This window comes from Lissotriton helveticus, chromosome 3_1, assembly GCF_964261635.1.
Source record: "Lissotriton helveticus chromosome 3_1, aLisHel1.1, whole genome shotgun sequence".
Taxonomy (NCBI): domain Eukaryota; kingdom Metazoa; phylum Chordata; class Amphibia; order Caudata; family Salamandridae; genus Lissotriton; species Lissotriton helveticus.
Genome location: NC_136061.1, coordinates 1,205,584,796 through 1,205,612,019, shown reverse-complemented (window position 1 = coordinate 1,205,612,019; position 27,224 = coordinate 1,205,584,796). Strand labels below are relative to the sequence as shown.

The following is a 27,224-nucleotide window of genomic DNA, read 5'->3' as shown; positions in this document are numbered from 1 at the left end:
CAGTTTCTGGTGTTCTCCAGCAGTTGTAACATCTTCTTAGAGCGCCTCGTTGCTCAAATTGATACAATTCTTGATATTTATATGTTTTTCTGGTCTTCATTGCTTGATTTTGCGTGCGAGAAAGTGTCACTCATAGTCATTGAAATGTCACTCATAATGACACTGAAATTATGAAAATGTCACACTTTGCAATCTGAAACCTTGGCAGCTATGGTCTAGATCAGGAAGAATTATCAGGATGCCTAAACAATTTGATGGCTATGTTATGGAATGATAATGTTTAGTTCATGCTTATATTTTCTTTTGCTGTTGGAAAAGAAGGGAGATGTTGAACATGTTAATGTATTTACCAAATAAGTATTGTATGTTTTCTATTTCTACTGTTACGGTCACACTATGTCATCTCCGAATGTTCGGAGAGTACAAATGTGACGTGACCACTGTCACTGGCCAGGTGCCGTGTCTTCTCTGACAGCGACACCGTCCCTCCCCCTGGCTCCCTGTGGGCCCTTTATACTTCATTAATTAAAGTAACTATTTGTCACTTACTTTTATCGACTATTCATTTCCTAAGCCCCCACAACACTCATGTATTTTTTGTTTGCTCACAATTGTCACTTTTACCTCATGTATCTTATCGTCTGCTTTTGTAATTTGTTCACTTGTAATGTTCTGTTCCTATTGTGAAGCGCTCTGACGCCTTCGGGTAAAGTCCGCGCTATAAACGCATAAATAGATAAATAAATAAAGCTGAGCGGGGTGGTGGCCATTTTGGATTGGTGCGGGTAGGAGGTCTAGTGGCTACGGCTCAACGAACAGCTGTGCAGCTGCAGCAGCACTTCCGGGTCAGCGTTGACAGCTGTGCATCACTAGTTCCGTGTTGCTGGTAGTCCTCGTGTAGTCTACATTTACATTCCCCGGAAGTGCTCAGTACCGGTGTGCAATATGTCTACCATAGAATCCACCGAGGCCCGTGGGGCGGCGTTTAAGGATATCGGCGAAGAGCAGCCTGACGAGATGGAGAGCCTGTGCATGCGGTGCTACCGTAACGTGAGTGGGGCAGAGCGTGCCTTGGATAGGGAAGAAGGGAGGAAAAGTAACTGGGGTGAGGTGAACGGAACCGAGCAGAGTGAGGCACTGGGGTGACAAGCGACTGGGGAGGCGAACGTTGGGTCTGAACCTGCATATGCGGCGGAAGGAAGAGTGGGGGTTTAGCGACCAATGGTGGAAAGAACAGGAATTAGTTCCCACGGAAGAGCTGGAGTAGACAACATGTGTATGCGGGACTACTCCCAAGATAGATTCAGCAGCTAGCATAGTGAGTGGCTGAGGGCCAAAAATTGCTACTCCGTAAGTGGCTTGGGCGTGAAAGTGAAGGGGCAGCTTGTATAGGTGAGAGAAGTGCAGCTGGGTGGGCTAAGCGGTGGATAATTGGTCCCCCGTTCATACTAGGAACGAGATGGGGGGGGGGGGGGGTGCAATAGTAAGAAGGCTGTGTTGACGTTTTAAATATGCCCCCGTACAATCACACATAAATGTCCTTAACCGTGCTGACAGAATGAGTAGTGAGTAACTTTATTCACAGTGCCACACAACTGAGATTGTAGCTTGAATCCAGTGGCACAGTGAGCCTCTGTCCCATGTCTGGGCATACCCGGCGCACTTAGGGCGAGAAAGCAAAAGACACACAAGTGATTGATGGATTACAGAACAAATCAAACCATTCTCCCCCCCAGTTAAAAGATTGGGTTAAATCCTTTGTTCTTTTGCTTACCATGCCACCCCAGTTTGGACCCGGCCCCGTATGCTTACTGGATTCAAGCTAACCTGACCGATGAGGGTTGATGCCCCGAATCCGGCCCCAGGATACTTATTTCCGGTCCAGGGAGGCCCTGGCTTGGCAGTTCGGGCTGGACTGTTCCCATGATGCACAGGTTCAAGACTGATATGCATATGGCTGGGTCTAAACGGGGGTGGCATGGTGAGCCAAAGAACAATGGATTTAACTCAGATCTTTTGACTGGGGTGATTGTGTGATTAGTTGTGCATTCCGTCCATCATCTGTGTGTCTTTTGCATTTGTTTTACAAGCCACAAACCTTTCCACTTTAAACCAATACTTTTGTAATTGGTGCTGTTTGACCCCTTTATCAGAACCATGTGGCAGTAATCAGACCCTCCAGTTTATCGCGATTTCGCGATTCACGAAAAAATCGCGAAATCGGCAGATTACCGCGATGGCCGCGATAAAAACCATATTGGCCGCGATATTAACAAGTGAGACAGCAAAACAAAGAATGCCTGGCTGTGCGCGCCGCCCCCCCCCACCCGTCGTGTGTGTCAGCAGCTTCCCGGGACACACACAGAGAGTCAGACTAAGCCTCATTAACAAGTGAAAGGTCTTTAAATGACCTGTGAAGTACTCGGGTGCGGCTGGCAGTTCAAAACTGCCAGCCGCACCCGAGTACTTCACAGGTCATTTAAAGACCTTTCACTTGTTAATGAGGCTTAGTTTTTCAGGCCCCCGCCTGTTATCCTCGGCTCTGGCAGGTGTCAGGGGATTGCGGTGGTGCAAGCTTTCATCAGACAGTCGGCTTCCTGCACGGAGGATCACAGACTGGAGGGAGAGAGAAAGAGGGGTTTGGAGGTACGTGTGCGGAGAAGAAAGGGGTGAAAGAAAGGAGGAGTGGCTGGGGGCACATGTGTGAGGAAAGGGGTGAAAGCAAGGGAGAGTGGGGCGTTTAGAAGGAAAGGGAAGGGGTAAAAGAAAATGGGAGGATAAAGGTGAAAGGTGGAGCGCAAAGGTAAAGAGGGGGGCAAGAATGAAAACTGAGGGTATGGGGCAGGTGAGACGAGAAAGAAGGGGTGAAAGAGAGGGGGAGTGAGTAAAAGAGGTCAGAGAGATGGAGAAAGAAGGAAAGGGTAGGGGTGAGAGAAACTGGGAGGATGAAGGTGAAAGGTGGAGCGCTAGGTAAAGAGGGTGAGCCAGAATGAAAACTGAGGGTATGGGGCAGGTGAGAAGAGAAAGAAGGGGTCCAAGGGGGAGTGAGTAAAAGAGGTCACAGAGATGGAGAAAGAAGGAAAGGGTAGGGGTGAGAGAAACTGGGAGGATGAAGGTGAAAGGTGGAGCGCAAAGGTAAAGAGGAGGAGCAAGAATGAAAACTGAGGGTATGGGGCAGGTGAGACGAGAAAGAAGGGGTGAAAGAGAGGGGGGGTGAGCAAAGAAGTCATAGAGGTGGGAAAGAAGGAAAGGGTAGTATGGGGTGAGAGAAACTGGGCGAATGAAACTGAAAGGTGGAGAAAAGTAGAGAGGAGTGAGCAGGAGAGAAAGAGGGAGGGTGAATGCGCGAGAAAGAGGGCGAGAGAGGAAGGGGAAGAAAGACAGTGTCTGGAAGAACGAAATTATGAGAGTTAGAGAGAGAAGAGAGGGCGAGGAAGGGAGAGAGGGAGACAAGAGAGAACTAGAGAGGCAGGGTGCTAGAGAGATCCGAAGATGGAAAGAGAGAGGGACAGGGGATAAGAGACTGGGCTGATGAGAGAGATATCGATAAGGAGAGAAAGATGTGTGTGTGTGAGAGAGGATGAGTGAATGAGGCACAGAAAGGAAGGGGCATGAGAAACAGAAAGCTGAATGGGACAGTGGAAAGAGTGTAACAGGAAGGAAGATAGAGGAGCTAAAAGCGGCAAAACGCAACTAAGAGAGGGAGAAATGGGAGGCAGAAAGAGTGTAAGGAAGGACGGGTGACAAATGGGGTCACTGGAGGCCGCTTTATCAAGGTCCAGGGCCAAATAAAATGCCGCAAAATTGCCGCTAAATTTCCATTTTTGTGCCGCTAAATTTCCATTTTTGTGCCGCTAAATTTGCTAATCCATGCCGCTATATCCTGGGGGGTCTGAGTAATACCATCGCCAAACATGTTTTGGTAGTGACTTTAGGAAACTAGACATTGGAGGTCACAGACCTGGGACCGCACATAACATTAACTAGGAGGGAAATTACAGATGAGTGGTACAAGGCACTATATATAAAACAGGTTATGATTATTTTTAACATCCTAAAATCAGACCTCAAAAGGCCCGTGCATAACGCACACTGCCCGAATTATTAGTTTGGAACTTGTTTTCACAAATTCTTAACTTTTTTTAAGTGGCTCACTTGAAGCTGCCCTGTAGATTTGTCATGCTAAAGTTGTATCTGTCACAGAGGAACTGAAAAAAATGGGTGTATTGCTTTATAAGAGGCATTAAATCATGTTTTGTTCCTGCTTGGGGAGAATGGCATCTTTTGCATCCAGTGTTCTGTTTTTTATTTTCTACCAAACACCTCACTAAAATCTTTGTCCTTTTTTTAAAGGGTATGACTAGGCTGCTCCTGACAAAAATCCCATTTTTTAAGGAAATCATTGTGAGCTCTTTCAAGTGTGATGAGTGCGGCTGGGCCAATACAGAAATACAATCTGCTGGTCGGATTCAAGACCAGGGAGTGCATTATGTCCTCTCCGTTCGTACCAAGCAGGTGACTAATTCATTCTTTAAAGTTATTTTCTAGCTTGTCTAATTGATATAACCACAATGTATATAAATGAGATCCTTGTGTGTACTACCATATTTGTTTCTGATGACCTGTTTTGCCAAGCTTGTGGCTAGTAGGATTCAGATCTCATAAATAAATCGGCCTTATGGATCCTTCTGAACCTCTGATTCAATTGGAATACCGGTCTTTATTTGATATGACACATAGAGGGGATGAATTTCAAAACTAAAAAACAATCCTTCTTATAATGAACTTGCTTTTGATGAAGCTGAACTATCTATTAAAAGCCTGTAAGTCTTTCTGCTGCTACAGGATTAGCTCTGTCCCTCATAGTAGTCATTACCTCATGAGGATCTCTATTTGTCAGACCACCTCGAACATTACCTGGAACCCGTGAAGTCACCTTGCAGAGACGATATGAACCAATTTTGAGGTCCCTTACCTCCCTTTTGCATGCGTGTATAAACTGAACAGGGCAAAAGGCTGGGTGACGGGAGAGGAAGTTCTAGATCTTTTGTAGGGTGTCTCCAAGGCTGTACCTTAAAATATATAGGACATGGTCGGTGTCTATGGAATATTTATGATAATCCTGTATACTCCAAACCACCCCCCTAATTCCTGATATCTACCTGAGGGGGAATGTAGTGTAGGATGACTGTTGGACACAGGTGGAGCGAAGAAGGTAATATATTCTTTGGATTGTCTGTAAAATGACGGATCCTGGCGTAACAAGGCAGTATTGGGGTATGAACAAATGCTATCTGCTGGCCACTCACACACCCATAGCAGGAAAAGAATGCAAGTATATTAAACTTGGCATGATGTAACTTCTCATAGTCCAGGAATACAAGTGAATACTCTGTTCAAAATCACTGAGTGCTTTTCTCGTAAACTGCACTCATCTTGGCTCTTGTAAATCAAATATAGAAAGGACAAATGACTTATATTGTGGTTCTGTAATGATGAACTAGCGCTTTTAGTACTGAGATGCCAAAGAAACGAGAAGTTTTCCAAGTGCGTACTGAAAAATGCCACAACCCGCGCTCCATAATCAGAAAACAACATGAAAACAAAAGCGCTTCCAAGCGCATGCTGAAATGTTACAATAAATGCTCTATGTGCTGCAATTACATATGAAAATAAAGCACTTCCAAGCAGGTGCTTGCCAACATCAGGGTTAAGCTCTCCATGCGTGTGCTTGCCAACATCAGGGTTAAGCTCTCCAAGCGCGTGCTTGCCAACATCGAGGTTAAGCTCTCCAAGTGCGTGCTTGCCAACATCGAGGTTAAGCTCTCCAAGTGTGTGCTTGCCAACATCAGGGATAAGCTCTCCAAGCGTGTGCTTGCTAACATCAGGGTTAAGCTCTGTAAGCGTGTGCTTGCTAACATCAGGGTTAAGCTCTCCAAGCGCAGGCTTGCCAATATCAGGGTTAAACTCTCCAAGCGCAGGCTTGCCAATATCAGGGTTAAGCTCGCCAAGCGCAGGCTTGCCAACATCAGGGATAAGCTCTCCAAGCGCGTGCTTGCCAACATCAGGGATAAGCTCTCCAAGCGCGTGCTTGCTAACATCAGGGTTAATCTCTCCAAGCACGTGCTTGCCAACATCAGGGTTTATCTATCCAAGCGTGGTTTTGCCAACATCCGTGTTAAGCTCTCCAAGCGTGTGCTTTACAACATCAGGGCTAAGCGCTCCAAGCGTGGTCTCGCCAACATCAGGGCTAATCACTCCAAGCGTGGTCTCGCCAACAACAGGGCTAAGCGCTCCAAGCGTGGTCTCGCCAACAACAGGGCTAAGCGCTCCAAGCGTGGTCTTGCCAACATCCGGGCTAAGCGCTCCAGGCATGGTCTTGCCAACATCAGGGCTAAGCGCGGTCTTGCCAACATCAGGGTTAAGCGCTCCAAGCATGTGCTTGCCAATATCAGGGTTAAGTGCCCCAAGCGCGTGCTAGCCAAAAATAATTGTTCAGTGCTTCTATCGCGTATTTTTCATTGTACAAAGTAAGTGCTCCTAGCGCAGTTACTCACTGTGAGCAAGAAATGCAGGGAAGTCTTGAAGATGTGTGCAGTGGCATGCTTGAGTAAAGCTACAGGAAGGCAAGGAATACAGCTTAGCAAGCGGCTGAGGAAATGTTCCAACAATAGTGGAGTAACCTGGATGAGGAGGAGTAATCCTATGCCTTCCTCGTAACTTGGCAAAATGCAAAGCAGCTTTGAGTACTTGGATGCGGGTTATACGCCATGCACCCTGGAAGTCCAACCTCCGCTGCTGACCTCAAAGGATGCGAGAGCTGCGCTGCTGACTTGAAAGCTGCTTTGCCCGTATATATTCTGCACACTGCCATGGAACAGATTGTGTAAATAACACTGGACTAGCCGGCAGAGGAGTCAAAACTGTAAGGTAACGACATTACTGTATCACACGTCATTCACACAAGTGGACTCGGAACCATGACACTATCGACTCTGAAACAGCGAACAAAATAAGAATTTAAGCCTTAATTAACCCACCCACGCTCAACGGGGTGTAATACAAAGCCCAGGATTCCACAACGCTTTTGCTTTGTTGGACAAATACAGAGTTGTGCTGAGCTATGGCTTCCATCACATCCTATGCATCAGAGTTTCCCTCCCTACTGGGCTTGGGAAGAACTGTGGTACCTTCATAGGTGGTACAGGCTAGGGAAGTCTTTGAATGGATTGCAAGTACTTCTTTGGCAAAGATAAGTGGTATTTATATGGACATACTTTATTTGGATCCCAGTGTAACCTGCCTGCGCTTCCGTTGCATATTGGGGGTATTTGATTTTGATTACATACGTCTTAGTGATTTTTGCGCATGGACGTTGAACTGTGTCTTCATAAATTCATGTTCAATGCGCATACTTTTATTTCTGGGCCATGCGTTAGCAGACCCTGCTGCTAAGGCATGCCCTTTTTAAAAAAAATATTTATCTATTTTTATTCTAGTGCTTTCTGAACCTGTTCTGTGTTGTTTTGCTGTGCCATGTGCATAATTTGGCTAATCATTCATGCTAATGGCCAACCAGTGAAAATGAGACTTGTTCTCTCCATTATCTTCCTTTGCTAGATCTTCTTCCCCTCCTCCAAAAAGAAGCAGAATTGTGTGTCGGATTTATCTGTCCCATAATGCTCAGTTGATTCCTGTTCTCCTCCTTGATAAATAAAAAGAATTGACAACCATACAATTATTAGACCCTTAATGTTCTGGATAAGAATATGGTCTATTCCAGAACTGATTGATTATAGGAAAGGTCTTCAGGAGATATTGGGTCTAGATTCTCTACATTCTGTTTTATGGCTCAAACACATTAAAAAATGGTTTTCAATCCTGGGCCTGCCTCAGCTATGGGAGAGTCCAGAAAGTCAACCACATTATGCGAAATCTATGGTGAAATGAGCCTTCTGGTCCTTCATAACTAATCAGTTAGTAAATGGAAATAGAATTGGGTCTCTAACCCAAAAATATTTAGGCTTCTAAGATGAACCCTTTTTTGAGGTATTTCTAGATGAGATAGAGCCTCCCCTTGCGAAGTCTTTATTTTTGAAGTTCAGGTATGGGAATCTTATGATAAACTCTAACCTGGAACGTTGGTCCAAGAGAAAATCGGAAGGGTCCAACGCTACACAGGGGAAGTGTATAATGTGCTCAGGTTTTCACACGGAGGATGAGGTCCATATACTGTTCTTTTGCCAAGCATATACTAAAGCAAGAAAAAGGTGGATCAAACCCTTGTGTAACCTTCTAGGAATAAGATCTTGTATTATGGCATATAGAATTATTAAAACAAACACTTCCCAATCTATTGTATTTAGCATTAGTAGATTTCTTTATTCTGTGTATGTTTCTCGCAGGAAGACTGGTCAATTACTTTGAGCCGTTAAACTTTTGTTGGCTTTTTAACGTTATAGTTGCTTTATATGATGATGGTGTATGATTTTCCCTCCAATTATGGTACATGTCTAGTCCTTAGATGTTAACTGTGATGAAGCTTTTGTGTTTCTAATGCATTTATGTATTTATTATTTTTGAGGATGCTTATAATGAATTCTGTAACCTATGGATAAGTTTTTAACTGTTTTTAGACTTGTATGTGTAAAACGATACGGCCTTGCGTTTTTATGTATGTATCTTTTATGGCTAAAGCAGCCGAAACAAAGATAATAAAAGAAAAAGAATTGAAACACATTTTTGAGGAACTGATGCTTAACCGCGGTGGTACAAAATTAAGGAGAATATGGGATTCTCGGTTGAGGAGGATGCTGGTTCTTCTAAAGATCCTATCTTAATACTGTTTAGGAAATCTCCTAATATTGGACTTCCAATATAAGATTATCTCATGCAGGTGATTCTTAATGAACCGAGAGACCCAGATAATATTAACCTACTCTGGTTAATGGCTAAGTTGTATATTTTGGATGGAATGTACTTAAATTTGCTTGACTCTGTGTTGATTGAGTGATCACCAGCCTTAAGGGAAAATCTTCCATGGCTGCAGATAATAATTGAAAGCATCTAGCTGAAAAGAAAGTTGATGTAGCCCTCAACAAGGTGTACTCTGCATCATTTGGCTTTGCGCACTGGAGTGTATGGAGCCTATACAACGTAATTCCTACTTTATTATTTCAACAGTCTTTTCAAAGCCATTCAGGAGAGAACCGTGTTGCAAGAAATTATTGACCAACAAGTAGATTTCCCCTCTGTTATCTCCTTTTGATACAGTTAGAGGATTCGCTCTAGTATTTGGAGTTTTAGTGACTGCTCATTACAATTTGTTCCACAACGACTTGAATACAGATGCAAGCCAGAGATCTCCTGCTCTTAGGATGCCATTTGAATGAACAAGACTTTTTCTCTCTGGGTTGGAAGATACGTTTCCTAAAATTTCTAAACCTTCATAAAGCATCAACCAAAGTCTTCGTATTCCTCTTTTAAACACACCCATTCTTTCAGACAACCATCTGGAAGACATTTCAAAGTTTCATTTAAAACCTTCCTCCCAAGTTACAAAGAAAGCAGAGGCAAGAAGGCAGTAAGGAGCAGTGACCTGACTATGCCAAATACCAGGAAGCAGACAGATGGTACATGTGGGCTGTAAGGATCCATCTCTTCTTGTAGGTTTAAGAGGAGTCCACCACTGACTTGCATCAGAGAGTACACATATCAGATGGAGTTCACCTCCAGTCCCGTGGACTCTAGGATTATTCCGATGCCATATCTAAGGATTCAGGAGAAAAGATTGGCTTGGAGGAAAGGATTGTTGTCTTAACTCCAAAAGAAAGCTATTGCCCCTGTTCCAGAAGATCTGAAGGGGAAATGAATCTGTTCTATCATGCCCCTAGTCCCCAATCTGTAGGGTTATTGCATGATGGTTATCACTCTGAACAAAAATCACAGGAAGAGCTTGTTTAAGATGGAGACTCTTCAAAGGACCATTCCTTTGATTGAAAAAGATGGCTACTTTGTTACTCTGGACTTAATGGACATATGCCTGCACGTTCCCATTGCGAGGATCATTAAATGTATCTGTGATTTTTGCATCGAGGGGTAACATTGGCAGTTCTGAGTTCTTTCTGTTGGGTGACATTCAGCCCCAAGAGTGTTCATAAAGGTGGTGGCTCCCCTCGTTGCTCAACTGCATTTAGAAGGAATCCTGATCTAACCCGGTCTATACTATTAATTTCCTCATTCTCGATAAAAAAAAAGCTATTGCAATAGCTTCATCTGACAATAACTGCTCGAAATTTCTATGGGTACCTGGTGAACCTCCCAAAGTGCCAACTGGCACCCATGAAACATATCCTCTTCATTGGAGGTAGGTTCAGAACTTAACTAGACATGGTTTTATTACCATCAGAAAGAGCAGTCCGCATCCAGAAATTATTGAACTCTATTCAAGCTTCAAAAAGCAACTGCCTAATGTTGGCGGAAAATCCAGGGTCACATGACCTCGTGTTTTCATGTAACTGGACAAGGCTTCACATTCGTACCCTGTTATGCCATTTAAACATGTATTGGGCGCCAGTGTCTCAAAATATGGTGAAGAGGATCCACGTCATTCCAGAAATCAAACTGCAATTCAGTGGTGGATGCCCATGGCGAACGTACTAGAGGGAGTTCCATTGCATCCAGAACCATAGAAGATTCTAACTACAGATGCCAGCACATGTTTTGGTCTCTCCTACAGACTGCTTTTAGTTTTCTATTTTGGAAAACCTATTGTTGAAATTACAAATACTTAGTAAGTTTGGGGTTTGCCCCTTGCTTACCATTGGTTTGATTTCTTGTCAGTCTGATTTGCATACTTATTATTTGTTGGCTTTCTTTCCTTTGCTTGGTCGTGTCCCTCTCCTTGTTTGAAATCCTTTAATTGCATAACTTCTATCCTTCAATTGCTCACTTTCAAGGAAATGCTTTTTCTTTTGAATGTATTGCTGTGTGGGTGTGCATGTCTGTTCCTGCTCTCTCCCTTCCGTGCTGCCGCCCCCTCTTCGTAACCCTACCCGTTCTTGTTTCTTCCTCTCCTAGTTCGTCTAATGCTTACCCAACCACCCAGTCTGCTTTAAAAAAAAAGTGAGGTATCGCAGGAGGACATGACTCCCAAGATCTGCATTGCTCGACACCTACTCTCTGCTTCAGCGCAGATTACCTCCCACGACTCCACCATTGCTCCTCTATCGCTCATTTTTTTAATTTGTTTTTGAGGACCTTGCACGTGAGACAGACTGCTAAGAAGTTTATTTCTTAAAAAGCTATTTTGTGCATCATAAATTAATTTTTTTTAAATTTACCACCTCAAGAATGGCATATGTCACACTGGGCCACTGTTGCATCATGACACTTACCGACGCATGCTTGATGATGCATGTGTGATATATATGATTTACCAATCCAATCCAAACTGATATAAGGAAGGCACTGACTCCATGAATTTAACTCAAGAAAGAGTGTTTATTCCAACATGCTGCACAGACGCGTTTCGGCGGAAGCCTCCGCCTTGCTCACTTACTCTGCTGTTAGTGACGCCTGTATATATACTCAATTACATTGTGACACCTCTAAGCCAAAGCTGTGACTTGACTGGTTGTTCGTTACCATCGTTACCATGAGTCATAGCATATACTATAGATAGACATAGAAGAGTTTTTTCCAGAACTTTGTGTTCTCCATATTTACAAACTCATTTACCATATTGTTACCACATTTTGTGTCAGTTAATTTGTAAAAATAGTAAACGAAAAGAAAGAAATGCATTAAATAAATGATTCAGCATTACATATGGATTCGGAAAGCATTTCATACTATTACCCATATCTCCTAATTTCTATGGACACAATCTTGTCTCGCAGATCACTACACAATTCAATTCATTGTGCAGGCTGCAGATATGAGTCACCTACCGTTATTTTAATACAACTATACATCGTCTCCCAGTGGAGTAGGTGAACTCATTTTTAGTAACAATCTCATAATTACTTGCTGTTGCTATGTCTATCACATATATTGTCTACATATTCTTGTTGGCTATGTATCAGAAAAAATTCCAAATAACATATATATAGTACAAATGTATATACAATAATTATTGGACAGAGTTATTCATGGAATGGAATTTGTAGAGTGGGAGAGGTTTTAACACTGGACTATAGATATACTGTTAGAGCTTCGTCTGAATTGAGGCCATTGGGAATCTTGGAATCTAACAAGATAATGTATCTCGATTCTAGGCGTCTTAAAGCCAGTCTCCGATTCCCACCTCTTTGATTTTTGGGGACACTATCTATTACATAATAGGAAATGTGTTTAATACTCACATCATGTAATGTATTTACATGCCTGGCCACAGGATATGTGGGGTCATTATTGGTGATAGCACGCAGATGTTGAAGAATCCTAATGTGGGCTTGATGGATTGTACTTCCCACATAGCGCTTTCCACAGCTGCACACCAAAACATATACGGCATACTCGGTCTTACATGAGTAGCCGCCCCTGATGGTATAGGGTTTGTTCCTAAATGGCACTGTGACCTCTTTCATATTAACACCTTGTTTGCAAGCTTTGCACTTTGTGCATTTCTTGAACCCTTTTTGGGCGGTGGCCACGTGGCAGCTTTGACCAATGTCTGAGCATTACATACTAATTGGCTGCGCATTGACTTTGCCTTCCTAAATGTTATGGAAGGTTTGTTGCCATTCAGGTGTCCTATCACCGGGTCATTTCTTATTAGTGGCCAGTGTTTTTGTAAAATTCCCCTCACATGATTATGATAAGTGTTGTATCCCGTTATCATCCTGGGGATGTTAGATGTGGACTTAGATTGTTTGTTTTCATTCTCCTCTGCCTTTGCAAATAGCAGATCCTTCCTGTTCTTAGTTTCACATTTTTGTTCTGCTACTGCTAATGTTCTTGATTTGTAACCCCTCTTATTCAATCTCTCAAACAGGTCAGCTTTGGCTTTTTCTACACCTACTGCAGTACTGCAATTACGGGTCATTCGTAGGCATTCTGCAAAAGGGATGGATTCTTTGAGTTTTACAGGATGAAAACTTTGTGCGTGAAGCACTGCGTTTCCTGCTGTCTCTTTTCTATAGGTCCTGGTCTGTATTTTATTGTGTTCCACATAGAGTTCTATATCTAAGAATTGTATCGTCTCTTTACTAGTGGAGCACGTTAATCTCAGATTTAGAGCATTTTCATTTAGTTCTTCCGCAAAGGCCTGAGCACTCCCTATTGACCCTCTCCATAAGATGAAAATGTCATCTATATAACGTTTATATAGCACGACATTTTTTGACAAAATCTCAGCATGGGTTGTCCCAAGTACTTGCTCCTCCCACCAGCCCATATGCAGGTTCGCATAGCTGGGGGAGAAGCAAGTACCCATGGCTGAACCTCGTAGTTGTTTATAATGCACTCTGTCAAAAAGGAATGTGTTATTATTCAAACACCATTCCACCATTTGTATTATCATCATTGAGTGTTGGTATAAAGCTATAGGTCTTTTATTTAGATAGTGTTCCAATGCTCTAAGGCCATCTTTATGTCGGATGCTCGTATACAGTGCTTGGACATCTAGTGTCATAAATACATACTCATCATCCCAATTAACATCATATATTTGTTTGAGAAAATCCCCACTGTCCTGTATGTGAGAGGGTAGATCTTTTACAAATGGCTGCAGAAAATAATCCACATAAATGCTTGTATTTTCAAACAAACTGCCAATAGCGGATATAATTGGTCTCCCTGGTGGTCTAGTTGAGTTTTTATGTATCTTTGGTATCAGATACAATTGGGGCGTGATGGGATAGTCATTTTTCAAAAAATTAAATTCCAATTTATTGATTAAACCCATATTTCTCCACCTGTATAATTCTGCATGGTACCGTTCTTGTATTCCCACAATCAGATTGGGGCTTATCCTGCAATAACATTCCTGATCATGCAATTGAGACATTGCTTCCTCATTATACATTTTAAGTGGCCACAACACTACATTTCCACCTTTATCAGACCAACGTACCACGATATCAGATCTAGCTTGTATTTTTGCAATCAAAGCATTGTATTCCAGTCTCTGGTTAGAATTGGTAGTGCAAAATTTTCTTGTGCTCACAAGTGACAATTCTTTTAAATCTTTTACCACATTTTCGGAAAAAAGGTCCAAACCGTCTTTCAACATAACTGGCATAAATACAGACTTGGGTTTGAAATGTGTTTGTATAGATTGATACGTGTTCAAATTCGCTTGGTTAGCGATCTCACCCGGTGTCAATTGGCTTAATGATTCCTCGTATTCTAGTGCATTGAGGTCTCCCAAAATAGCCATATCCGCAATACTTAAAATACTCCCAATATCCTGGTCAGATTCCAGAGTATTCGTTTTTTTGTTTGCACAGTTTATGAAATATTTCTGTAGTTTAAGTTTCCGTGTAAATTGAAACAGGTCTATTCTGGTTTGGGCATAGTCAAAATTAGTGGTTGTACAGTACGTTAATCCCAATGATAGTATTTTTGTCTCACTCGGTGTTAGTTCTAAGTCGGTTAGATTTATAACCGTGTTATCCAGATTATTTGTAGAATCGTATTCCATCATCGTTTCCTGTTCTTTCTGTATTTTGGCTTGCCTGCACGTTCCGATTGCGAGGATCATTAAATGTATCTGTGATTTTTGCATCGAGGGGTAACATTGGCAGTTCTGAGTTCTTTCTGTTGGGTGACATTCAGCCCCAAGAGTGTTCATAAAGGTGGTGGCTCCCCTCGTTGCTCAACTGCATTTAGAAGGAATCCTGATCTAACCCGGTCTATACTATTAATTTCCTCATTCTCGATAAAAAAAAAAAGCTATTGCAATAGCTTCATCTGACAATAACTGCTCGAAATTTCTATGGGTACCTGGTGAACCTCCCAAAGTGCCAACTGGCACCCATGAAACATATCCTCTTCATTGGAGGTAGGTTCAGAACTTAACTAGACATGGTTTTATTACCATCAGAAAGAGCAGTCCGCATCCAGAAATTATTGAACTCTATTCAAGCTTCAAAAAGCAACTGCCTAATGTTGGCGGAAAATCCAGGGTCACATGACCTCGTGTTTTCATGTAACTGGACAAGGCTTCACATTCGTACCCTGTTATGCCATTTAAACATGTATTGGGCGCCAGTGTCTCAAAATATGGTGAAGAGGATCCACGTCATTCCAGAAATCAAACTGCAATTCAGTGGTGGATGCCCATGGCGAACGTACTAGAGGGAGTTCCATTGCATCCAGAACCATAGAAGATTCTAACTACAGATGCCAGCACATGTTTTGGTCTCTCCTACAGACTGCTTTTAGTTTTCTATTTTGGAAAACCTATTGTTGAAATTACAAATACTTAGTAAGTTTGGGGTTAGCCCCTTGCTTACCATTGGTTTGATTTCTTGTCAGTCTGATTTGCATACTTATTATTTGTTGGCTTTCTTTCCTTTGCTTGGTCGTGTCCCTCTCCTTGTTTGAAATCCTTTAATTGCATAACTTCTATCCTTCAATTGCTCACTTTCAAGGAAATGCTTTTTCTTTTGAATGTATTGCTGTATGGGTGTGCATGTCTGTTCCTGCTCTCTCCCTTCCGTGCTGCCGCCCCCTCTTCGTAACCCTACCCGTTCTTGTTTCTTCCTCTCCTAGTTCGTCTAATGCTTACCCAACCACCCAGTCTGCTTTAAAAAAAAGTGAGGTATCGCGGGAGGACATGACTCCCAAGATCTGCATTGCTCGACACCTACTCTCTGCTTCAGCGCAGATTACCTCCCACGACTCCACCATTGCTCCTCTATCGCTCATTTTTTTATTTGTTTTTGAGGACCTTGCACGTGAGACAGACTGCTAAGAAGTTTATTTCTTAAAAAGCTATTTTGTGCATCATAAATTAATTTTTTTTAAATTTACCACCTCAAGAATGGCATATGTCACACTGGGCCACTGTTGCATCATGACACTTACCGACGCATGCTTGATGATGCATGTGTGATATATATATATATATATATATATATATTCGAGACACAAGCCAAACTGTAGCCCCAGGACAAACAGAAGACTAAACGACTCCGATATGAGGCAATTTAAGATTTAATGAGCAAACTGATCAGCAGAAGCGAAAACTGACGCGTTTCGGGTGGATGCCCTTGATCACAGTCAATTGTTTACCCATCATGCCTGAACTTTTAAAATGCTAGTGCACACCATGTGATTACAATAGTCATGGAGAAAGTACTACTACTTTTCAATTGCATATCCGAGAATACAGGTGGTTGTGAATTACTTACAATAGTTATGTCTCCCAAAAATCAATTATTAACTGAATAAATTCATGAGTAATAACAAGATTGTTTCTGCATAAATGCTTGAAATACGGTTGAATACAGTAATATACGATTAAAAAGGTATCAAATGACAATAATCAGAGTTTGTAAATATGGAATTTCATGCACATAAACAATTCGGTTAAAAAGTATATAATAAATGCTTAAAAACACTTTATATATCAAAAGGATTATTATTCTAAACACTTATCCTATGTAAATGTGCAATCCTATGCAATGTAAACAATATATCGTGTATAAAAGATGCCAAAAAAATACTGTATAGTAAAAACCATATATGTTATTTACATCTTGTGGGGACATCTAAAATAGATGGCAAACCCTACTGGTGATGATGCTAAGGGGACATCTAAAAATTATGGCAACCCCTCTGATCTCAGATATATAGCCTACGTCTGGTAATTGATCTCCATTCTTCTATATGTTCCCCCAACATCTATATTGATCAGTGAGAAGAGAATCTTTTTATATATTTGATGTAGACTAGTGATAAACTTTCTATCTACATTCACTTTAAGTCCAAAAATGAAAAATAATCAGGGTGAATGACAAAAAATATAAAGAATTAAACAGCAAAGGAAATAACCTCTGGACGAGGAAAACAGATGTAATGCACAAGGAGCGGTCTATATTCGAAGGTGTTGAAACGATTCATTTGGTCAGGGTAGGGTACAGAAAGTAATCATATACATTGGATAAGACAACCCTAAAGAAAATGATACAGGTCTTCTGTGGTGTTAAGACCATTTGGTACCTTGGTATCAAGTTCAAGTATCATTTTGGACTCGAGTTGACGCAGCATTTTGTCTCTATCCCCTCCCCTGCGGGGTTGGGGTACAGAAGTCAACACAAAGTAGCTGAGACACTCCAAATTGTTGTTATGCACACTTTTGAAGTGTCTCGCCACTGGGTAGGAGTTGTCATTATTTACAATTGCTCGAAGATGCTGCAATATCCTGGCGTGCACCGCAAGCCGAGTACTCCCAACGTACCTCAGGCCGCAAGTGCACGCCAGGACGTAAACAGCATATTCTGTCCTGCAACTGTAGTTACCCTTGATCTGTAGTGGCACTGGACTGAATGGGGTCATATAGGTGCTGGTGTTAACACCAAATTTGCACGCTCGGCAACTCGAGCATTTGAAAAATCCTCGACGTTGCGGGAACCAGGATTTTTGCTTGAGTAATTCAGGGAATGAATTGGTTACATGGTTGCGTGAAGAAGGTCCTCTCCTGAAAGTGATCTTAGGATTATCAGGGAGTTCAGCTGATAAAACGCCATCAGTTTGAAGAATTGGCCAACTTTTCGTAAGAATCGATCTTATCTTTCTATTTTGGCAACTGTATGGTGTTATAAATCTAATAGCTGAATTTTCAGGGTTTTCACTGGTTGTAGTGGTTACTCTTTTCTGCTCAAGGAGGCAGTCTCTAGATTTTTGTTTCATTTTATTAACTGCTCTTTTAAGAGTATCATCATGGTACCCTCTTGTTTTAAACCTACTAAGGGCTTCCATAGTACATTTTTCCAATTCATCCTCACTGCTGCAAATTCTTTTGAGGCGGAGCAGTTCCCCGTAAGGGATATTCTCAATTGTATGGTGCGGGTGAGCACTGCTAGCGTGCAGGGTGGAATTACCCGCAGTAGCCTTTCTGTGGAGGGTGGTTGCCAGATTTAGGAAATACCTTAACGTCTAGAAAATCAACTGATTTCCTACTAATGTGATGAGTAAACTTCAAGTTAAACTCATTGGTGTTAAGTCTTTCAATAAAAGCAAGTGCACTCCCCTCTCCAAATTAAAACACATCATCTATGAATCTTGCCCACATTTGCACATTTTCTGAAAAGATGTCATGATGTGTACCCATGAGGACCTGCTTTTTCCAATAGCCCACATGCAAGCACGCATAGCATGGGGAAAAGCAGGCCTCCATCGCCACTCCTCTCTTTTGTAAGTAAATGTCTTTGCCAAACATGAAGTAATTGTGATGCATGCTCCATGCCACCAACTCAACCAGCATTTTACTGTGGTTATAACAGTCTGCTGGTCTGGTACTCAGGAAATGTTCAAGAGCCCTAAGTCCAGTTGGGTGTTCTATGCTCGTATACAGAGCCTCGATGAAAATCGTTATCAAGAGAGAGTCTTCAGTCCAAGCAATATTTTTGATTTGATCCAAGAAATGTCCCGTATCTTTGATATAGGTGGGCAGGTTAATAACCAGGGGTTGCAGGAAATAGTCTATGTATTTAGCAAGATGTTCCCCCATACTATTGATGGCCGATATTATGGGCCGTCCTGGAACAGGAATTACTTCTTTATGGACTTTTGGTATAAGGTAAAAGCGTGCCATGACTGGTAATTCAACATGAAGAAATTTAAATTCCTGAATGGAAATCAAACCCTCCCTCTTATATTGAAAGAGCAGTTTCCTTAATTTCTCCCTGGCTAAGTCATATTGCTTCACACATGTTTTCATGTAGCATGTAGTTTCTGAAAGTTGTCTGGTAGCCTCAGCAATATACTGTTCTTGAGGCCAGATCACGATATTACCTCCCTTATCAGAACTGCACACCACATTCTGATGTTCATTTTTCAGTTTAGTTACCAAAGCCCAGTATTGTAATTCTTGATCTTGCTTAATTCTTCCTCGATGTTTCACCTGGTGATATAATTTCTTGAGGTCTGAAGTCACCACATCATGAAATGAGTCTATTGCATCTCTTGGCATAGTGGGCATGAAGCTGGTTGATGGTTTGAAAGGACTAGATCCTGCTCCAATTTGCTGAATTTCAGCATTCCTTAGTTCCTCTTGCGTGGACAAATCACTGTTCCTATCATTAGTGCCCTCACCCAGCTGACATAAGGTGAGTAAGCCTCTGATGTCACAAGCCTGGAGAGTTGTAGTGGTGGGTTCCACTAAGTTAGATTCCGCGATGTTGGAACTTTTTTTGATTTTGAAAAATTTGCACAGCCTCAGTTTCCGGATGTAGCGGAACACCTCTATTCTTGTAGCTGTGTAGTTGAAATCTGTACGAGGACAGTAGGTAAGGCCAAGCAATTGTTTTTCTGCTGCTGTTAAAGTTGCAAATGAAAGATTGACTATTGTTTTTTCATTAATTTCTTGTTCTTGTGCCAAACAAAATTCTTTTTGTTGTTGTTTTTTGTACTTGTTTTTTCGGCGACGTTCTTTTCTGCGACGGTTGATTCTGGCCCTTGTTTCTGCTGTTTTTGTTGTTGCTTCCGTGGGCGCAGAGTCTGCAATCGTGCGTGGACTAAAAAATCAACCTCTTCGCCCAAATCCAGTACCATTGGCGGCTCTTCGTCTTCGTCTCCTACTGTCGAACTATCATTCGAATATGTGCTGCAGTTGCTGCTCAGATTTGAATTGGAGTCGCTGGTGCTGGGTGCTTGTTCGTTCATGACTCCGCGTGGGTCTCTTTCCATTGCGATTGCCCCTGCGCCTGTTTGGACTGGACTGGTTAATTTTTAAACGTTTCGCATTATCAAATTTGCGCGCGAACGTGTCGATTTTACCATGTTCATAATTGTCCTTATCGCGCGCAAACATATATATATATATATATATATATATATATATATATATATATATATATATATATATATATATATATATATATATATATATATATATATATATATATATATTATTATTATTTTTGTTTTTTTCTTTTTTAGCCAAGGCTGGTCAGCATGCAAACAAATGTTTTTCCCAGTGCACCGCATCGGCAAAATGTTTTCGCAAAGCCAAGAATTCTGCATTGGAAAAGTCAAAATTCTGCATATTGGCTCTAACAGTGCTTGTTGTACAGTGGAATTGTACTTTAACAGTATCTTGAATTAAATTTTTTTCCCTTAAGTTTTAAATATTTTATACCTAGGTTCGAACTTAAATTTCAGTGCAGTGAGTTTCTGTGAGGACGCAATGAACTGTATGTACAAGATATTCTGTGAAATGTATTAATGTGATATCTTATGATATAATCAGGCCTATGCTCACAGGTGGGGCCTCAAATTCTCTCTTGCAGACGTCAGTGATTGAAGCAGCAAGGGCACGTGTAAATAAGTTGTTCAGGTCAAACGACTGGTCTGGTCAACATTTGGATTTTTACCATAGAATGCTTTTTTTGTTTACTTGTTTTTAGGATCTGGACAGGGAGGTGGTGAAAATGGATAGTGCAACAACTAGAATACCAGACCTTGACTTCGAAATTCCACCCTATACACAGAAAGGAGGTGAGTGTTCTAAGGTCGTCAGTTCAATCAGTGAGAGGAATATACAGATCCCACTCTAAGTGAGTAATGCTTTTTGTATCCTACAGCTCACGGCTAGCAAGGGATTGTGATTTAATATTTTTTCAATCAAACAAAATTAAATGAATGGATTATTATTGTTTTTGGTGCAGGGTAGAGTAACTAATGCATCAAATCGGTGTTTTTGCACTTATGTTTTTGCTTGACTCCAGTTTTCTCATAGCGAACATAATGTGTTTTTGTTGGTTAATTAAAATAGCCGGGTTTGCATACTCCTGTGTGCTTTTTCTGATTTATAGTGCAGATATGATTTGCTAAATGCTGTCAAGGTATTGATTTGTTCTGTCACTGGAAGCGTATATTTGTAGCCTCTGTGTTTGTATAAAGCATGCATTATTGCACAAAACGTATGGCTAATTGTGACATGATTTTCACAGTCTGATAACTGAGGCACTGTAAAATTGATAATTTAACATAAAACAATCGTGATTTTTGTTGGAGTTGAAATGTTAATATGAAATCCAAATCTGAAGCATGGGGTTTGTGTGATTTTATTTGCCAAATGGCCGTAAAATTAAAACAAAATCCAGATTCGGAAATTGAATTAGTGCATGTTGCTAAAGGACAATACAGAAAGTTGAAGTTATGAATTTGCGCCCACAAGCCTCAATATAAGCCAGCTCCAGGTCGCTTGTGAAGAAGGTTTTCCATCGCCATTCATGACGATATGCTGTAATCAATTTCTTGATTCTCTTATGGAGCACCTTGTTCCTAAATTTCTTTCTTTTAATCTTTTGTTTTCAAAACTGATTTTGCTCTTATATGTGGTGCTTTACAAACATGAGTCCATTTCAATAATTGTCTTGTGTATTTGCTATCTTGTCTGCATTGCAGTCCGTGCTTTTTTTGATGCATGATGGATTGTTGCTAAGGTCTATTTCTCTCGTTAATATTTTCGAAATGCTAGATGAGGTTTAGTTTAGAGGTGAGCGAATTTTTTTTATTTCACTGGCTGAATGGAAAAAGTTTGCAGATATTACCTTTTTGTTGACTTACACTTCTTACAAACTTTTTCCTAGACAAGATGCAAAGGCATATGAGTAGCAACCTGTTTTTGAATTTTATTTTTCAATAAAAGCGAAGCATTTTTGTTGGCTTACGATCGAAGTAGTGTTTTTTTGTTTAATTGCTGATTTGTGCAGGTTCTAAAACAAAAACGCAAGGAAAGTCCATTCTGAGGTCTTGTACTAAAACCGTTCAAAATACTTTAGATCTTCCACCTAGCCTATCGTAGACACATGTTTGAGTCCTCCTTGTCCATCCTCTCTCCACAAGACCAATAGTAGTGGATTCATCATGCAATAGTAACTGTACTGTGGTCTAAGTGCACACTGTTTGTTGTATGCAGAGTGAATTCTGTAAAATGTTGAAATACTGATAAGCTTTTAGTGAGTGATGTGCTCATATCATCTTATTTTAATTTCCTTCTAGCTCTGACTACAATCGAAGGTCTCATCATGAGAGCCATAGCTGGACTGGAGCAGGACCAGGCAGCCCGACGGGTAACAGTGAATTTGTTTTTTTGGGGTGCAGTACAGGAACGGTTTTCATTTTGTGGTTTCGAAACTCCACAGTATGCATGGTATAGTATCAAGGGCTTAAACTTTAATCTGCCTCCAACACCCCCTGCCCAATGAGTGCTGTTTTATAGTGGCTGGCTGTGCAATAGCAGATGGCTTTTAGCACCCCACCCAGCATTGTTAAGGGGCTTGACCTCCATCTAAGTAGAGTGCTGTGTTAATAGGCTCGCTCTGTGTTCTTAGCAGGGTCCTCTACAGTGCTTTCACTCAGCTCTGTATTTATATAAGTGGCATTATATGAGTGGCTGAGCTTCTAGATTGGATTAAGAAATGCGGTAGTAAATCGCTTGGAAATCCATCAATCAGCCCTGACCTACAACAAGGCATAACTTGAATTGGCAAAGAGCAGCCTGCCATTAGAAACTATCCGTAATAGCTTTGGGCAGCAGTGAGTGGGTAGGTGATTTGGTAGGTTAACTCAATATAACACACAGCTGAATTTTGTTGTCTCTGGTGCTTGATAGGTGATTACATTTCTTAGGAACAACCATCAGTGTGATTGCTGTCTGTTACACTTAGCTTGGTGAAGCTTTGTGTTCTTGGCACAAACGGCTTATTGGCTATTCGAATGCTGATTGGAACTTTATTGGCCATCTGTGACACCCACTGGGGCTTAGTTTGCACCTTATGTGAAGGGTAGACTTGCTCTGCAACATCAAAGCATTGTTATATTGCATTTCTCTGTTTCACTAGAAGCATGTGGCCCGGGATACTACCATTTAGATTTGTACTGAACAGATTTGCACCTTTTTGTTGGCTGTGTATTTGGCTGAAGCTTTGGTTGGAGGTACCCACTGTGGTGCCGAGTGAGCATGTGGCACTTGCATGTGATCTGTGGTATATTTTATAGTTAATTATAGTGCACCTGCACCACAGGATATGTTGGTGTGCTTTACATAGAACCTATTCTGAACTTGAATAGGGAATTGCTTATCATCATGCATCAGAAACTTCAGCAATGGACCTGCAGTATGGGCTAGAAACAGTCTACAAAAGGGTCCTTGTCGGTCAGTTGTCATAGCAAAAAAAAGGGTGGGGGGGGGTTAGATTGGTATTAGTGCAGAAAAAGGTGAAACCGGTTGTTAGATGTTTCCTGAGTGTTGGTAGAGAGAGTGCAGTTCTTATCTTGGTGAGCGGTGAGTACCAGAGGTAGCAGGTCCTGAAAAGGAGTGTTTCTATGCTTGGGCAGCTTTGAAACAAGGAATTCCAGCTGTAACGTGATACAACACTCATATCCCTTTGACCCCCTGAGGGTAATAAGGAGCTTTGAGAAGTATTTGTTTTTTTCCAGACTTTAAAAATAGCCATACACATTTCAAACTGATCCTTACAAGACAAGGTAATCAAAGTAAAATCTCATAAAATTGGTGTCATATTGACCTTTTCACACCTGTGACAGTTGGACTGTTGAGGGTAGAATGGCCTTAAACAGTGGCAAAGTAAGATTAAGGGCCACAAGCTAATATGGCATTGCCAAAGTCTAGCCTTGTGCTGACCAAGGCTTTGACAGTAGGCTAGTTTATCTGAAAAGAGAAGATGCTTGACTTTTTAGAGTGATCGGAGAAATACGTTTTTGGACTTTTCTTCTTGATAAGTATAAGGGTGAAGCTATAGTCTTTAGTGAAACCCAAGGAATTCCTTCTTTGAAGGGACAATAGATGGCGACACGTCTACATTCCATAATATTCAACATTGTGGCATCAAATTTGTTTCTACATTTGAGTGACATGAGGAGTTCAACATTTTGTACATTAAGCTTTACAAAGTTAACTGCCATCCAATTTTTGAGTTTTTCAAAGCATGAGCTGAGAGGGAATGGGTCCCAGAGAGGAGAGGGTTTTAATTAAAACTGTGTGTCTTCTACGTATTGTTGTACTGGGATTTCTCAGTTTTCAGAAATCAAGCTTACTGGCTCCATGTACACGTTGAATAGCCATGGGGCTAGAATTAAACGCAGAGGAACACGACAAGATGTAGAAATGCTTCCGGGGATGACATTAACCATCTTTACCACTTGATTTTGGTTTGTGAAAAAGAGGAAAAAATGCTCAGAACATTACCATGAAAGACACTGCAATCTTCTAAAGTATTGTTCAGTGTACTGTGATCTTATTATATCCAAGGCACAGATGGTACCAGAAAATTGAGTAAGCAGAAGCCAGTCTTCGAGTATGCAGTGGACCGCTTCCCGGATCTGTAGAGTGATTATTTCAGTGCTACATTGTGGACAGAATCCAGATTGATAGTTGGTAATTAGCTGTTCTTAGGCTATGATGGTTTTCATGTGAATAACCACACGTCTTACTATCACTGTAGTTAGAAAGCAAGCTGTCCCAGGTATAGAGTTTTTGTGATTTTTTTGGGATTTTTTTTTTTTTTTTTGATGGGGTGATCCAGATGGTTTTGAATGTGTCTCAAAACTCCTTGGGTTACAGATTGTCACCAGTTCAAGTTGAAGATATGGGAGTGGGTTCTAATGATTCTGGCTAGAAGAAACTAAGTTGTAGGATTGATATGTTTGATGGGAGTAAGATAATGTGTGTTAATGAAGAGTAAGGCATCCCAGTGAATAGAAGTTTTTCATGGTAGAGAAACATTACCCTTAGTGTCGGAATTGATATTTTCTCAAATGGATGTTATCTTGTCAGTAAAGTAGTTGAGGATTTTTAGCTGAAGGAGGGCGAGTCAATACTTTTTTTGGATAACATTGTTTTAGTACAAGATTGTAGTTATGCCTGCAGAAAACTTGAATTATTTTAGTTTCAGACAACTAAGGTCATAAATAGGTCAGGAGATACTTTTATTAGCATACAGATCCTGCTTTTCACACATTGGGAAACCACTGTGATGGTGTAGAGACCAAAATGTGGGAGGGGATGGGGAAGTGATCGGACCAGTTGATGACATTGGGTGGAAGCATGTGACATTAGAAGGACTTTTGCCTTTGTTGTGTCATTGGGGTAAAAGGTTAACTGAGTTTGCATACGAGTGCAGTGCTTATTATTGTAATATGATTTATATTTTTGTAAGGTTGTTGAGGCTTACTGTCAATTACACCAATGAATGGTGTTCCAGGAATATAGGATGGTATGTCATCAAAGTGTATTACTTTATTATTCATAGGAGAAGGAGCAAGACGTTGCAGCCAAAATTGATGAGTTTATTGGAAAATTGGAAAAACTGAAAGAAGTAGATTCGCCATTCACTTTGGTAAGTAGAGCATGAAGGGATGTTTGGTGTGCCCAGTTAAAATCATGTGCAACACTCCTAAGAGGTTATTGACATATTAATAAAATCAGATTTTATACCTCAAAGTAAATTCATTTAAGAAGGAAAACACAAAGGCAGTGATTCCTAGCGGGGCAGAATAGGGTGTGGTAATTATTGCACTCATTAAAAACCAGTACCCCATGTAGTTACTGGGTGTGGAAAATTGCTCCTATTCTGAGTTTCCCTCTTTGGAATGTGGCATGACATGCCACTTTTACAACAATCGCACATAAACAGTTGACCACTAAATTGAGTACCTGAAAAGGAAGCAATCAGAAATGATCAATATGTACTTCACCTTACCAAAAAACAGGTCTGTGCATGCATTGAAACATTTCTTGACATAGAATCAACAAGCCTGAACGTACCAATGATACTTGGAAGTCCATGATAACATGCTCACTGAATAAATGTGTCCCCTAACAAATTGTCGAAACTATTGTATTTTCTTTTATTTCTGATACATTGTTTAATGTTAATTTTCTGATGCAGTTTCTTTAGGAATTTTGAGCTCTCGTTTATTATTACAAAAGAAAAAGAAATCCGTATAACTAGTTTGAAAAACTGATACAGATTAATTTTAAGTGATAAAAGTTAAAGGCCCAATAAGGCTAGCAGAAGGTACAAGTATTCATACAGTTCCAAAATAAATTATTTTGTAACCAAGTGGTGGTATTCTGGCATGGTGACACTATTCTCTAGACTGCAGTCTGGAGATTGACGACTTTTGTTTTTTTATCTCACCCAGATAATAGACGATCCTTCAGGAAATAGCTTTGTGGAAAATCCGTCCTTTCCTCAGAAGGACGAGGCCATGACTGTGACTCACTATAAACGAAGCACAGAGCAGGACACCATGCTAGGCCTCGGGGTAAGCAGAGCTCTCTAAAGGTGACTCTTCCCACATGTATGGCAGTGCATGGCCTCAATAGCCATTGGTTGAATTTGAACACAGAGGCTGATCTCAGGTTTGCAACTACTGCTGTAAACTCAGCTGCTGATAACCTGTATTGTTGCGAGAAATGCTGCTGTTCTGTTTTAGTTGTGGTCAAGGTGAGCCATTGTGTTTTTCTAAATGTTGATCTTGGAGACCTTTGGTGTGACCACCCCCACCCCCGATCTTGTGCCTTTTTGTGTCCAGTAGACCATTCTCTAGTAGCTTGTTTGAATACTGGTAAGGTGCTGTAAGTCCACCATACAGAAGTGATGAGAGGCGGTCCTTTTGATTGTTACTGGATAAAGATCTACCACTACCTGAAGGTTTTTTTAAGTGCCTGAGCTGTGGTTATGTATGAATGTGTTCTTTCATACCACAATGCTTGCATCTAATTGTTAAAACGTGTATTGTTCACGGGGTAATAAATTAAGGCTTCAGACTGTGCAGTTTAGAAGCTATAGTGGGCAGTACTGTGGAAATTAAGGCTTCCTGCTGGGTGATGCAAGAGGTGCATTAGACAGCACTTAAGAAAAGCTGTGCAGAAAATAGAGTGCACTTTGAATGCGACTTTGGCTGGATTTATTCTATTTTTTTAGACTTTTTCTGAGGTTTTGGGGAATTATCAATCCGGCTATTGCATGAAGAAAGGGGTACGAGGTGGATGGGCCCGATATCTCAAATCCCTTTGT

At 41.1% G+C, this 27,224-nt stretch overlaps 1 protein-coding gene across 1 annotated transcript in view; it reads left to right on the top strand.

Annotated features, from left to right (window-relative positions):
* The first annotated feature begins 452 nt into the window (after positions 1-452).
* ZPR1 (ZPR1 zinc finger) overlaps positions 453-27,224 on the top strand; it is a 67,493-nt gene continuing 40,721 nt past the window's right edge. Inside the window, exons 1-6 of the mRNA XM_078681864.1 lie at positions 453-1,050; positions 4,354-4,515; positions 20,580-20,670; positions 22,180-22,250; positions 25,452-25,538; positions 26,347-26,469. Coding sequence (XP_078537990.1) covers positions 946-1,050; positions 4,354-4,515; positions 20,580-20,670; positions 22,180-22,250; positions 25,452-25,538; positions 26,347-26,469 — 639 coding nt within the window. The 5' untranslated portion in view covers positions 453-945. The remainder of the gene's footprint in view (positions 1,051-4,353; positions 4,516-20,579; positions 20,671-22,179; positions 22,251-25,451; positions 25,539-26,346; positions 26,470-27,224) is intronic.